Source organism: Maniola hyperantus, chromosome 3 (assembly GCF_902806685.2).
Source record: "Maniola hyperantus chromosome 3, iAphHyp1.2, whole genome shotgun sequence".
NCBI lineage: Eukaryota > Metazoa > Arthropoda > Insecta > Lepidoptera > Nymphalidae > Maniola > Maniola hyperantus.
Genome location: NC_048538.1, coordinates 10,178,575 through 10,194,356, shown reverse-complemented (window position 1 = coordinate 10,194,356; position 15,782 = coordinate 10,178,575). Strand labels below are relative to the sequence as shown.

General features: G+C 37.1%; 1 protein-coding gene across 1 annotated transcript; it reads left to right on the top strand.

The window, feature by feature from the left end:
• Positions 1-9,101: 9,101 nt before the first annotated feature.
• On the top strand, positions 9,102-13,803 carry LOC117996168 (fungal protease inhibitor-1-like). Its single transcript, XM_069509268.1, has 3 exons — positions 9,102-9,130; positions 10,890-11,089; positions 12,457-13,803. Exons 1-3 carry the CDS (start codon positions 9,117-9,119, stop codon positions 12,573-12,575), a joined length of 333 nt encoding a protein of 110 aa, XP_069365369.1. The 5' UTR covers positions 9,102-9,116; the 3' UTR covers positions 12,576-13,803.
• The last annotated feature ends 1,979 nt before the right edge of the window (positions 13,804-15,782 follow it).

Here is a 15,782-nt window from a genome sequence, read left to right as displayed (position 1 = left end):
CGGATTGTAAATGGTAGGAAACAGATCGTGGAAGAGTATTCCAAACCTTAGCCATGCGTATGAGAAATGGTGATATAGTTAAAGAACTGGAGAGTAACATAGGCAAGTAGCCTGTGTCACTCTTTTTATCCCGGAAAATCAAAGACTTCCCACGGGATTTTAACACCTAAATCCACGCGAAGTCGCGGGTATCAGCTAGTTTTTTATAGTAATGGCTGTAATTTTCTGAAATAAGGTAGTATATATCAGTTAAAACAAATTACCAGCCGACATAAATAGAGGTGTCAAGGTGAACGTGCTGACGACCCAGCGAATGTGTTGGGTCAACATTTGCTCAGATTGCGGCCCTTAATTAATCGCACGCCGCACCATGTGCAAACAGTGCACTCACCACAACTTTTGTGTATTATTTGCGAAACTCATGCCCAACTAACTTCAAAGGCTTTAGGACCTATTATTTTTATCCAATTACTGAGTATTGGCCGTGGAAACCTTTTCTACCAGATTTAAAGATTAAAGACTTGGACACACACGTCGCGTAATCACAACGAGCGGTTACGTATCCAACCATTTACCATTTAAAAGATCCAAGCGGTCACCACTGCGCTAGATAGGACATCAAACCGATCAGGTATAGTTTCATCAAAATCCTATGTTGAAATAGCGAGTGGCAAGGACGTCAGCTGTGATAGCCTAGTGGTTAGGACGTCCGCCTTCTAATCGGAGGTCAGGGGTTCGATCCCGGGCACGCACCTCTAACTTTTAAGAGTTATGTGCGTTTTAATTAATTAAATATCACTTGCTTTAACGGTGAAGGAAAACATCGTGAGGAAACCTGCATGCCTAAGAGTTCTCCATAATGTTCTCAAAGGTGTGTGAAGTCTACCAATCCGCACATGGCCAGCGTGGTAGACTATGGCCAAAACCCTTCTCACTCTGAGAGGAGACCCGCGCTCTGTAGTGAGCCGGTGATGGGTTGATCATGATGATGATGATGAAGGACGTCAGAATACGGGTGTCTTCTCCATTGACCAAGTGTAGCGTTAGTAATTAACATAAGTGATGCCTACCACCAGAGACTATTCATCCACTCTCCTCGGTGCCTACCACAAACACGGTGACGTGGTCGAACCGGTCTTCAAGCCGAAAGTTATGCAGAATAGTCACATTGTGTTTAAGGCGTTATCCACGTTAAGGGCAGGTCCCTACAAATCGGCTCTTCTATATAAACCGACCCTAAACTATAATCAAACTTGAGATTTGGGGCTGCTATTCAGATTTCCTATAACTACTGGTCAACAGAAAATAGCTAAAAGGGTCGTTAGGGTTCTATTTGAAATATCAATAAACCTTTATCATTCACATTCCGGAAGATCCACATGGACGTGAAACTTTTCGAGATATACCCTAACCTTCCTTGATTACACCTAAGGTAAGAGCAACAGTGCTACATAATGACCCAAATACTTTCGGTCCCTAGCAAAACCCCTGATATATCGTCGTCTATTTATGGAATGGATATTTAACTGTTTACCTTCCAACCCTTTTTTGACGACCTCTATTGCCAACTGTACCTACACTTATGTGTTATAAAGCGATATCTCCGCTCTATAACACAAGAGTATAGTATTAGATAATATTGTAGAAAGGGTTCGTTTCTCGAGTGGGTAAATTGAGAATTTGTTTCTAAAGTTTATATTTCTTGTCTGGTAGCAAGCATTGGTCAGACGTGATTAATAATTACCACACTACTGGCAAAGCTGTAGTGTTAAGCTTTCATGTTGAAAAATATTACCTAAAATGTCTTTGATGTAGGAAACAGTTGGACGGGTAGGGTATTGGGTGCCATATCGCATATCCAGCTTAATTCGCTTCCATCCATAAACTTAAACAATGAATTGTAGGTATAGGTTTCATAGGTGAGTAGCTAGCTAGCATAGTGAGTATATTACGCATTCAAGCGCTTTGAAAAAAAAACATATTGTGTTCTACGTATACAATCGCTGTTTCATAGACAGAAAGAACTTTGAGTAAATAATTCCGGTTTTGGTTACTATAGGTACGGTGTGATAGAATAGGATATAAGTCCCGCAAATTGCTATTGCGCTGAAACCATATCTCATCAACATCGAATTGACGTCATTTGACGTATATTTAAGTAAAACTCGAAACTTCAGTCTAGTGCTGACGTCACTAAAAAGGCGGCCACGCACATTAGCAATTTCCGGAACATATATAATTTTATTCAAATAAAGTTTTACAGGTGCTTTTGCATCGTCAAAATAATTTACCACTGGTTCGGAATGCCGTTCATCGGATCCTTTGGTTTGGATACCTACAGAAAATAATCAGGTAACAGAAAGAAAGTATATTAACAAAAACTAGTATAAACAACTTGCTCCCAATTTATTGATAAGTTTTCATACGATAAAGCTAAATCTGTCTAGTACCTACTACCTACTCTTTAGATTTATGTTTGCAAGATAACGTCTATCCTTGAATACTAGGTCACTGTTTCAGATTTACGAAAAAAACATATTTGATTAACTAATTCATAAAGAGAATAGCAAGCGTATAAGCGTATATTTAATATACTAGATGATGCCCGCTACTTCGTCCGCGTGGATTTAGGTTTTTAAAATCCCGTAGGAACTCTTTAATTTTTCGGGATAAAAAGTACTTCCCCGGGACGTAAGCTAACTCTGTACCAAATTTCATAAAAAACGGTTAAACTGTTGGGCCGTGAAAAGCTAGCAGACAGACAGACACACGTTCGCATTTATAATATTAGTATGGAGTATTTACACTAAAGCTTGTTAAACTACATGTTTGTAAAGATATTAAAGATTTATTTTATTTAAAAAATAAATAAATAAAAAGTATGGATTGCTAACTAAAGTAAATATCTAGTTAGAGTTTGGTAGTAAGTATTTATTCTGCCTTTCACTGTGTCTTTAACAGGTAGGTATAGGTACCCTTGTCTACTTAGGTACCTATTTACCTATGAAAATCTGTCATTAGTTACTTAATTATACTACAAGACTATTTAGTTTAATTATGCTGTCGGTTTTCCAATAAAATTAAATATGAATTATTGTCAAAATACTAAGTAGGCTATAAGTTTGTTCGTGGTTTTCAATGGTTATTTGCTCGGATCACCTGGACATGAGCGTGACCTGTGTATGAATGAAGATATATAATCCACATATATATCCACCCTTGGGTATTCGATTAGTAGCTTTGGGATCCTATAAATGCTATTAGTTTAGTACCTACCAAGTAACTGTACTAGGTACTAAGCTAATAGCACTAAGCTCACGTTAGGTAACCGAAATAATATTTTAACAGCAATTTTGTTACACGTGTAGAGTCGCAAGCTTTTGTCATATTTCTTACGGAATACAGATACCTTCTAGATATATTAGGGCGTTAAGTGATGCGTTAAGTGACGACGTAACATGATATGCCAATTCACACTTAGGCTACATTAAGGCAAAACTTTATTAGGTATAAAAGCAGGCAGGTACATTAGGTAGGTATACTAGCAAAAGAACTTCAAAGGTTAAAGTACGCAGCTAGATTTACTTATATCCAATAACTTTCAAATAAATTCATTTTTTTTTATTATTATAGCCTTTTTGTTCCTTAATAATGTTTCTTACACTTATTAACACACACTTTCATTTATGTCTATAGTTTGTTATTATTTATATGTATTATTTGATTTAATGTTAAGTAACTATATATATATATTTTATTTATTATTAATATTATGTATTAAGTTTTTTTTTTTTTTTTATTAAGGACCTCTCTATGAGTGTAGGCCTCCTCCATTTTTTTCCACAATTTTCTGTCTATAGCTTTATTGACCCAATTTTCTCCCGCTATGCTAGCTATTTCATCTGCCCAACGTTCCAGCGGTCTGCCTCTTTTTCTTTTTCCCCGGGGGCCAGACCAGGCAGACAATTTCTTTGTCCATTTTTGCGTATCCATTCTCGCGATATGACCTGCCCATGCCCATTTTAGTCTTTTACTATGTTTTAAAGCATCCACAACATTTGTTTTTCTTCTTATATCCGTACTTCTTTGTTTATCTAAGCGCTTTATGTTTAGTATACTTCTTTTATAAATTCATACCTATCTTTATATCCTTGCCGCTCATGAGCCATTTACCAGATTCTCAATTCACCAGATTCGCAACTTACCAGAAGTACAATTAAATACAAATTAAACAAAAAATTACTTATCAATTAATGGATTGAATTATTATCATTATCGACGACATCAGACGAGTTGCAGGGAGCCGCTGGATTCAGGCGGCGCAAGACCGTGGCGTGTGGAAGTCCCTACAAGAGACCTATGTCCAGCAGTGGACGCCTATCGGTTGATGATGATGATGATTATCGTTATTATTATTATTGAATAATTATAATTCAAGTTATCCGCGCTTCGTTCTGTTAAAGATGTAATATTTATGTGCAATGTGCATTATTATTGTTTATCATAAGCGTGAGACAAACTACTTATGGGATGCATCCGTAAGCCACGGATGACAGCCGCGATTGATAGCCGCACACGGCTTGCGAGATATCAAAGTCAAATCATTTATTACCACTGTACACTTTTCGATTGCTGAATTTGTAACATAATGGTGACAATTGATTACGTAAACTTAAAACTAAGGGATGATTTATGAAAACACGTGGCAGGTTAGAGCCGAGGAGCAGACGAGGCACGGATTCAAAACACCACGAACATTTTATAAAAAATAAAGATTCCGACGAATTGAGAACCTCCTCCTTTTTTGAAGTCGGTTAATGAAGCATTATAATATATGCTTCACCGTGCCGTGTCCGTGCACGGACCCCACCATCACATTGGCATAAATCATCCTTAAAGCTACGAGGGTTTCAAAGCGACCAGGTCTGAGAAGAGCCTACAAAGAACTCAGCCGGGTATTCTTTACTTACTTCAAATAGTTGATGCATAGGTATTAGCTGAGGCTTTGATCGAACTGGGGAGCTCTGGCTGGTAAGCACTAACTTGCGTCAGATCTTACCTATAAAGTCTTCAAAGCTAAGTTATTGATTGCTTCCCGGTCTGTAATAAGCGGGAAGCAGCTTTGGCATTTGCACCATTTCCATATTATTCAATACGACATCCCCATCTCACGTCAATGATAATAATATGAAATAATATGCGATGCGCGATTCCGATCGGAGGAATCGCAATCGACAAATATTTATATTTTCTCACTCTTCCACAAAACTTTCGAAACATGTTTCACTTGACAGATATCAAGCTGGCGATTATTGAATTATTGACGGACGGACGAACGGACGGACGTTCTTTTTTCCTTTTGAGGTACGAAACCCTAAAAATTAGAGATTCTTACGAAAATTGGAATAAGCTACCCGTGCAAAGCCGGGGCGGGTCGCTAGTGTATTGATAAGACACGGCCAGGCCATGGCTCGTCGTCTAGACTTCCCTTCGCGTCCGATCTAACATCGGATCCGTTAATGTGGAAACGTTCTTGCCTTTCCGAACTTTACGAGGTTTCATTTTGAAACAATGTAGTTGTACCTACCAAAGTTACACAATAATTTTACAGATAAATCTACGAACTGTCTCAACGCGGTCGTCTTTCAAAAGGAACAAAAGTTTCTTCATAATGTAAGTACTTACAAACAATGTTCTGCGGCAAATTTCATGAACTCTTTACAATGCTAATTATATTATTATATTATGTTCTACATTTAGAAGTTCCATCAAGAAAACATCTTTAATCAGAAATAATTATGAAGAAACTAAAGGATGCCCGCGACTTCATCCGCGTGGTTTTAGATTTTTAAAAATCCCGTGTGAACTCTTTGATTTTCCGGGATAAAAAGTTACCTACCTATGTCAGTTTTAGGGATGCAAGCTACCTCTGCAGTAAATTTCATATAAATCGGTTAAGCGGATGGGCCTTTAAGAATCCCGTGGGAGCTCCTTGATTTTCCAGGATAAAAAGTAGCCTATGTCCTTCCCTGGCTTCATAAGCTAACTTTGTACCAAATTTCATCAAAATCGGTTAAACTGTTGGGCCGAGAAAGGCTAGCAGACATACAGACAGACACGTACTTTCGCATTTATAATATTAGTGTGGATGTATTATTATTCGGACCGACGACATCAGGCGAGTCGCAGGGAGCCGCTGGATTTAGGCAGCGCACTGCGCAAGACCGTGGCGTGTGGAAGTCCCTACAAGAGACCTATGTTCAGCTGTGGTCGTCTATCAGTCTGGATGATGATATTATTATTATTATCAGTTGTCCGCGACTTCATTCAGCTTTGATGGGTAGGTACGATTTTCATACAATTTTCCAATCCCCCATTCTATCCTCTTAGGGGGGAAATTTTGTAAAATCCTTTCTTAACTGATGCATAAACCCTAGAAACTAAAAAAACCTTCCAAATGACAGTAAATAAAATAAAAAGTTATGTTCGTACCGCTAATTTAACTAGGTAATGTATTAATTACGTACTTTTGTGTTTGTTATTCGCAATTCTAATTGTAAAAAATAAACATTTGAGATCCTCACAACAAGCCCTTTCATTTGATATCATATTATGTCTCACAGTACTTAGGTATAGTTTGCTAAACTTGTTTTTACATTTTCTATATGCTTACCAAAAGTAACCCCCAATGCTGTGCGTTAAGAAAAACCCGCATCTATTTAAAACTGAAACAACAAACAGAAACACTTGAAACAAACATAAATACTACTACTACTTAATGCCCGCGACTTCGTCAGCGTGGATTTTGTTCAGTGGAAATTACCCATTATGATTTAAGTTGACTCAATGCACGTCGAGTATCTTATAATTTTTGTTAATACATTATCAGGTATTATTTTGTACCTACATTTAGCTCAGCAACATAATATCGGAATGACTTCTTAACCCGCAAAACAAAGATTATTTCGAGTAGAGGTTAGATAATCCAAGTATGTAGATATAAAATATGTATATTGGGGAAAATTTTCATATCGAAATATTAAGGAAATTTACACAAGGAAATCTTAGAATAATATTATGAGACCATGATTAAAAGCTCAGTTGTTCTGTGTATTTCCTAATATTATTAGATATACTTAATTGTGCAATAGGTATCCATTGTTATAGAACCATTAGATACAAAAGCTTTGTACATAAGTTGTGTAGGTACCTACCTACTTAATCCACGCGTCGCAGGCATCTGCTCGAATTAAATAGAATAGAGAGAATAGAATAAAATAGAATGTTTTTTTATTCAAGTAAACTTTTTACAAGTGTTTATGAATAGTCAGGTAGTTTTAATTTACCACTGGTTCGAATAATACTGGATAAACTGGTTCGGTTATAATGAAAGAGGAACAATAATATTTGTCTGTACTGTTTATTATATTTCAAAATTAAAACAATAGAACTTCTAAACGGAATTTTTAAATAATTTTATCTTGAATTATTTGATGCCAAATCGTTTTCTCAGTCAAGTAAACCGGTTCTTGTTAAATTGCTTCTTCCTTTAAAGTTGAGGATACAAAATATCGAGCATTTTTCTTATGGGAATAAAACTCGGCGCAAATGTAGTTTGAGTTTGTACCTGGAGGAAACTTGAAAGTGTAAGTGAACTTGTTACAGGATTTATTTAGTCTTTGTCGGTGTATTCCGAGAGCTCGCTGTCACCTCGACTAACCTGTGAGATAAATACAAGGCTAGAATTTTGTTTGTACTTTATTTTATTAGTAGTGACTATGTGAAGTAAGAAAGCGTGACCTAGACTAGCCCTTCACTGGCGAGGTTACAATAGAATGCAATAGTGGATTCTTTGCTCCGGCGCACATAGCACACTTGTTACTCCGAAAAGTTAGAGGAGACCACTACGGCGACTATCAGCGCTTATTAAATAAAAATTACTTAATATTAGGAATGTATGTACTTATAACGCTAGGTGATGCATAGACATAGATGGTGTCTGGTGTACCGTTTTACTTAATTGATTAGAGACGATAGAACATCTATTTATCGTCTTTTTGAGTGGTTTTTCACGGACGCTCGTTAAAAATAACTGAAAAATAACCTGAAGCCTGAGTAACTAATTTTATGAGAATTTATAAGTTCACAAGGGATATAAAAAGCGTATGATATTTGCATTTATCTTTGGAATATTATTACTCCATTTAAAGCTGAAAAAAATTAAATGGCCTAAAGAAGTATCGCATCATCATGATCGTCAACCGATACACTACTGGACATAGATCTCTTGTAGGGACTTCCGCACGCCACGCTTTAGCGCCGCCTGAGTCCAGCGATTCCCTACGACTCGTTTGATGGGGTCTTTCCAGTATCCACCTGTTTGTATCTGAATATCAAAAAAAAACCTGAGTAGAAAAATATTCTATGATCCACCTAGTCAGCCGACGCTGCAATTTCCGATGCGAGGTCGCCATTCGTAGCACCTTGAATAAGTAGGTACGGTACATACAGTAGCTGGCACGAAATATTGTACATAGGCCTTTAAAAAGAGATAATAGTTTCGTAGAGCGTTGTCTTTGTCGTCGACAAAACGTCACATGGGTAGGTATGAGTGACAGAGGCAACGGTCGATGTACAATATTTCTTGCCGGCAACTGTGTGTAGTAGGTATATGCAGTGATTTATAAAAGAAAATAACAAGAAATAATGATTTCTTAATAATTGCAAGATAAGTGTAACGAGTTCGCGACACCGGCTAACACGTAAACATGGATCGAGGGTTATCTAAAGATGAACGTATAACTGCTGAACTGCGCATTATCCCTGCCATTTAATTCGCTTGCCTTGTAACTGCTGCACGGAAAGTTTCACACTATAGACAAGTAAGTCTCTAAGAGTTTTAATTATTGAGTTCATTAAGTTATTAAGTTCCCCAGAGACTATTCCTTGGTGCCATTCCCATACAAAATATTAATTCCGATAGAATTATTTCAAAGATTTATTATAGGCAGGTTTTTGCAGTTTTTAGTCCAGTAGTTAGCAGGATCATGAATTTAAATAAACATAGGGCTGACAGCGTTGTATGCTAACACTACTTGAGGGTGTGCGTTGCGGGGATGAGGGAGTCGAGGTAACTGCATTCTCTCGGAGGTCTTGTAATAAATATTTTGATGACTGATGAATTTATCTGTCTGTTTTCCGAATTGCATCTCGAATCTACATTCCGAATCGGTGCTGTGGTAGAGTCAGACGAGGCATAAGAGAAACTAGTTGTCTTACATGAAATAAATAAATTTAGATAATTTTTTTGCGCCGATCGAGTTTACACATACCGTGCCGAGCATGATCCGTCATGAGCATTACAGAGTAGGATATGGTAGTCTTTTGCAAATCAACCATTAGCAAGTAGATAAATTAGTTAACATGTTTACTTGTATTAGGAAGTTAAGGTGTATAATTAGGTAGATGCATAGATAGTGTACAATTGTACAACTGAATAGAATCTATTTACGGCAACCTCACACTACGTCCTTTGTTTCTGAAAAGCTGTATAGGCGGTAGGCCTATAGTGCTTACACAGCAAATATTTACTTGTCAGCCACGACCCACGTACCAAACCAAATTTCCTATTCATAGCACGAACATACTGGCAAACCGTTCACTGTCTGCTTGATGGAAGTGCCAAGTACCTACTTTCAGTTTTTGCGGATTCATCTGGGATTATCAATTCCCAGATTAAATTTAGCCATTATACATAATATTATAATTTATAACCCTGATGTCATCCCCATAAACAACTTCCAAACATTAATCACACTTTTAATTTTTTACACAGTAGGTAACGTTAGCAAAATAAGTTGAAAAAAGTCGATCAAGTTTGAGTCAGACTCGCGCACCGAGGGTTCCGTACTAAAGTCGCATTTTTTCGACATTTTACACGATAATTCAAAAACTATGATGGATAAAAATAAATAAAAATTTGTTTTAGAATGCACAGATGAAGCCCTTGCATATGATACCCCACTTGATATAGTTCATGAGTCATGAACACAATAAATTTTTTTTGTGCGATGTAACCACAAATTCACAGTTTTCAGATTTTTCCCCAAATGTCAGCTATAGTATCTACCTACCTGCCAAATTTCATGATTCTAGGTCAACGGGAAGTACCCTGTAGATTTCTTGACAGACCGACAGACAGACAGACAGATAGACAGACAGACAGAAAGACAGACAGATAGACAGACAACAAAGTGATCCTATAAGGGTTCCGTTTTTCCTTTTGAGGTACGGAACCCTAAAAAGCGAACAAATTAAACCACATAATACCTATTAATGAATTTTTTGAAAAAAGGGCACAAAGTGACACGGACAAACAGACAAAACACACTTCATTGCTTCGCTTATACACTGACTAGAGCTTCAGGTATCAGCCCGCGACTTCGTCTGCGTGCACTCTTTTATTTTTAGCACTCTGTGATTTAGGTTTTTAAACATCCCGTGAGAAGTCTTTGATTTTCGGGACTCAAAATTAACCTATGTCCTTCCCCGGGAAGCTAGCTGTCACTGTAGCTTTCGTCAAATTAGATAAAAGGATGTGCCGTGAAAAGCTAGCAGACAGACAAATAGACAAACAGACAGACAGACACACTTTTGCATTTATAATAGGTGTTAGAATGGAAGTGTAGATATGGATTTTTCTGAGATTTTTACGAAACGTACCTACTATTGCGTGATCCTTTTTACCGATGGTATTATTTTATTTTAAAAACTTTAAACTTATTTAATTAAAAATAAGTAAATACTCATCGATCGATAATGAGTACCTACTCATTATCTATGGACCACTTTAACAATAAAAAGTAACAAGTTTCTATCTTTGATTACAGGATGAAAGTTGTACTGGTATTAGCAATCGTAGCGTCTGTCGTAGCACTTGTCTACGGCAAACTCGTCTGCGGCAAAAAATATTGCGAGGACAACCCTTGCACCGCGAACTTTTCCTCTTCAAGCTGTCGTCCGCCTTCCACGTACCGTGCCTTGCACGCTGGCAAGTGCGCGTGCTGCCCGGCCTGCGTCACCTTATTATGTGAGTAACACGATAATATCCACAGTCATCATCATCATGATCAACCCATCGCCGGCTCACTACTAACAGAACACGGGTCTTCTCTCAGAGTGAGAAGGGTTTTGGCCATATTAAACGCCGATTGGTGACTTCACACACCTTTGAGAACATTATGAAGAACTCTCAGGCATGCAGGTTTCCTCACGATGTTTTCCTTCACCGCTAAAGCAAGTGATATTTAATTACTTAAAACGCACATAATTCCGAAAAGTTAGAGGTGCGTGCCCGGGATCGAATCCTCGACCTCCGACTAGAAAGCGGACGTTCTAAACACTAGGGTATCACAACTTGTACCTATAGGTATTAAGTTACACGATAATGCCCGCGACTTAATCCGCGAGGCTAGGTTTAACAGATGGGCCGTGAAAAGCTAGGAGACAGAGAGGCAGACACACTTTCCAATTTATCATATTAGTAGGTATGGAAATATGGATTAGGAATATGGATACGGATTTTACACTAATGAGGAAGTTTCTAGGCAACGTTCGAGAATATTTTCATAGATGGCGCTAAATACTACCACCACTAAAGATGAAAAATAATACCTATATCTATATGATCTATGCTTTAAATTTAAATCGGATGCGAAATTAATTAATTACTTCTATTCTAGTTCACAGATTTTGTGGGGAAGAAACGTAAGGAAAACTGCAGTGCACACTAGCTCTTACTCTTCATCTATGTCATTGGTTGTCACGACCTAAACTGAATGTGAATGTAGATGAAAAATAATACCAATATCTATATAGATATAGGTATTATTTTTCATCTTTAGTGGTAGTAGTATTCAGCCCCATCTATGAAAATTTTCTCGAACGTTGCCTGGAAACCTCCTCATTGACTCACCCTGGCTTCGCATGAGGAGCTGGTTCCATAGACAAAATTTGTGAATGTGTTATATTATAATAATGTTACAATAGGTACATGCCTGTTATAAAACTTCCTCGTGAAAATATGTTCTGAATGATATAATCACACCGGTATAGAATCGCACTTAGTTTTAGGTACTTACCAATTTATATTTTTACTGAAATCAAACCTGTTACCAATAGAGAAAAAATGAAAACGTATATTATGTTTTATTTTAACCAAGTTATTACACAGATCGTTATTTCAACTATACATTCACGATAAAATTCCGTATTTCAAAATAAAGGAAGCCGGATAGAATCTATGATCTATGATGCTTCATAGAACTTTTAGAGGCTTCAGGTACAAGAAAGTATAAGTTATAGGTAGGTACAACTAAAATTAAACTATGAGACCTTTATTTTACGAAAACATGTCTGCCGTGGTTGAAGTCATAACTCTGGATTTATTTGTTTTAGCTGAAGGAGCCGCGTGCAAGACATACAGCAAGGAACTTGGAGAGACTCCGTCCGCCGTGTGCAAAGAATCTCTCAAGTGCCTCACTGGTGTTTGCACTAAAGTCACTCCCAGAGGTTAAACTTCCGTTTAATATTAAAATATTCAGCGAGCTACAAGTATGGTTGCCAACATTTTTTCAGCTGATTATACTATCAAAAAAAAATACATAATACATTTCAAAAAAATATAGTATTTTATCGAAAGAGTAAAAAAACAAAAGTACATTATATGTTTTCATATTTTACGCTTACTGTAGGTACGTATGCTAATTTTTGTAAGTATTTGGTTTTTTAATTTTATCTCTTTCTGTTGGGATTTGGATTCTAAAAACTACAACATTTTGTTTGTTTCTGTGAGGTCAATTTTGTTAAAAAAAATGACATGCCTACTTTTTCAAAGTGACGGATTTGCTTGTTATAAAAAAAGATTGATCCGTACAATTGAAAGTATTTTTGCGTATTATGTATTTCTTTAAAAGTATATAATATGTAGTACGCAGAACCGAAATATGGTAAAATAGCTACTGTATATTATAGTACAGCTGGCATCCCTAGCTAAAAGCCCTGTAGTGCCTGTACCAAGTTATATAATATATCTACTCGTGTTGCAAACACTCCTCTTACTTAGTAAACTTTCCTCGATGTAAATACAACTTCTCACACTTCAGATTATTAAAATCTATATCTCTGTACTTAGACTAAGTTGAAAATTGCATATTATGATACAGTTTGAACTATAATCCAGTCAAAACTAGTTGTAACTGCAAATAACAATCAAAAGAATATTAATAGAGCTATTATAAAATTGATTTAAATAAAAATATCGGTTATGACTGAAAATATAAAAATCTTAGCGAGCGGCTCCACGCAGTCTTATCTGTCCTACCCCTAGAGAAACGCCAGAAAATTTCTTTCTTCATAATTTACAAAAACACTCTATAGGTGTAGGACATGACCAGACTGCGTAGAGTCATGGTAAGTACTCTGATTTTGTTCTAGACTCATTTAATCTTATAATGCATTATTTATGAACTTTATGGGTAGGTAATGATTTCTTCCAGCGAAGACTTTGACTGGAATTTCAGTCAAATCTACTTTTGAGTAACCTCTTTAGACTTTTTTGCAGTTAAAAGTAGTTTTGACTGCATAAGAGTTTTGACTGTAATACATTATACACTTGTGCAACAATTTTCGAACTTATTCCGTATAATTAACTCTACTACAAACTAGTACCTAATGCTGTTTAACAATATATTGTGTACTATATACCTATAGTAAATAAATAAATGATTTATTGAGTAAAGATCACCAGTATTTTTATTCATTGTCAATCAAATTTCGTGCGGGCGCAAATTGGCTGAAAAAGCGTATCGAATTCGTCGCCTCCAGGGGACGTCACCCAAATGCGTCACCACGTCACCAGCGCTCGCTCACACCGGGTTACCGCGGGGGCTGTGCGGGTGTGCGGGGCGTCCCCACCCCAATTGGTTTTTGACTCCAATTTTTTTATTACTTTATTATAAACTAGCTGACCCGCCCCAGCTTTCAGTATTTCGGACTGGGAGTGTCATCGTGAAGCCGTTGCTTGATACCTAAAATATCAATTCACTATCAGAAATTCTAAAATCCCCACGATTTAGGACTTTAGTACTTTGCAGCATCAGGATTGAGGAGTTAGGATCCGAAGTTCAACGATGTAGCCTATGCTTGGTACCTAAATTAATTTTGCATCATCCGCAGTTACTGAAACATTATAGTTTAGGAGTGCTGTACCCTACATCATCAGGGTTGAGGAGTTGGGACTTGAAGTCTGAGAATAAAGTCGTTGCTTGGTACCTACAATATGAATTCACTATGAACACTTCCTGAATCTTGATAACTCAGGCGGGCAGTAACCCTGCAGCATCAGGATTAAGGAGTTGAATCCAGAATTTTTTATGTGACCGCCACGAAAACTTTTTTTGTTGATTTAAAAAAAAAATTGCAAATCGGTCCAGAAACCTCGAAAAAATCGATGTAGAAAAAAGAACCACCTCCTTTTTGACAGTCGGTTAAAAACCGATGACCTTGAAATATTTACGGAACAATCTTTAAAATATCCCCTTTCTAACAAAAAAAGAATGAATGAAATCTGACTACGCGTTAATAGACATGTGTCAGCTATAGCTTAACTTAACTGAAAACCGCTGCCGTGCCTATAGCGTACCGTAGCGTTATTGTCGTAGCTAGCAACGGTTATCACTATGACGAACCACCTGACAACGCAACGCTGCCAACTGGCAACTGAAAATGCATTGATTGGTTTTTTGGTAACTAAAAACGCAATAATTATGCCTCCTCTTTCTTTCTTTCACTGAAAGCTGAGAAGGAGCGGTTATTGGCTACCGGCTTAGTAACTAAGAACTTGATAAACCAAAGCCGACCTTATCTCTATTACGCTAAGGCTTAACTGTACAAGTACTTGTCCATTACACTTTGATCTATCAATTTTATTACAGTTAGCCTTAGAGTAATAGAGATAAGGTCCTCTTTGGTTCTTCAATCGTCGTGAAATGTTTTTGATTAACTAGACTGTGGCAAACTATCCGTGCACTGTGCAGGCGTCCACTATAGTTTGACCTATGTCAATGATCATTATAATTAAACTTTGCTGCTATGAACTTAAGGTTGTGATTACTTCACGATATTCATGAAAGTAAAATTGGTTTTATTTTAGTGAAATATGCGCGCGCTAGCTATACAGACGGTATTGATACGGCAGCTAGCTTAGTTACTACAACGGAAACTGTTGCGCGTGAACTCTGATATCGATATTCGGCAACTGTTATCAATATCGGTATTGAAACTAAATAACTGTTGGATAACCGTTGTCAGAAATAGCCAATAACGCCCATCTTTACGCGTTAATGAATTACAACTCAGTATACATTTTAACTTTCATCCCCTCTCCTAAGGGAACCATGCTGAATTTCGGGATAACAAGTATCCTATATTCTTCCTCATAGTATGACCTCAAATCGTACCAAGTTTCATTGGAATCCATTCAGTAGTTTCAGCGTGATGCGCGGCCGTGATACAGACAGACAGACAGACAGACAGACAGACAGATAGACAGACAGACAGACATAAATGAAAAAAATTACAGTTTTAGGTTCAGTGTCGATTATAGAGTGCCCTCGAAAAAAAAATTTCTAAATATCTTCAATGTACAGAATTTGACCTGTTACAGTTTTATTATAAGTATTGATTAGACAGAGATAGCGATATAGAATTTTGACGTCACACCT

Bases quoted from the DNA above. Each gene is read 5' to 3' on its own strand.
- LOC117996168 (XM_069509268.1), top strand. The intron at 11,090-12,456 runs GTGAGTAACACG...TATTTGTTTTAG, and splicing joins GGCCTGCGTCACCTTATTAT to CTGAAGGAGCCGCGTGCAAG.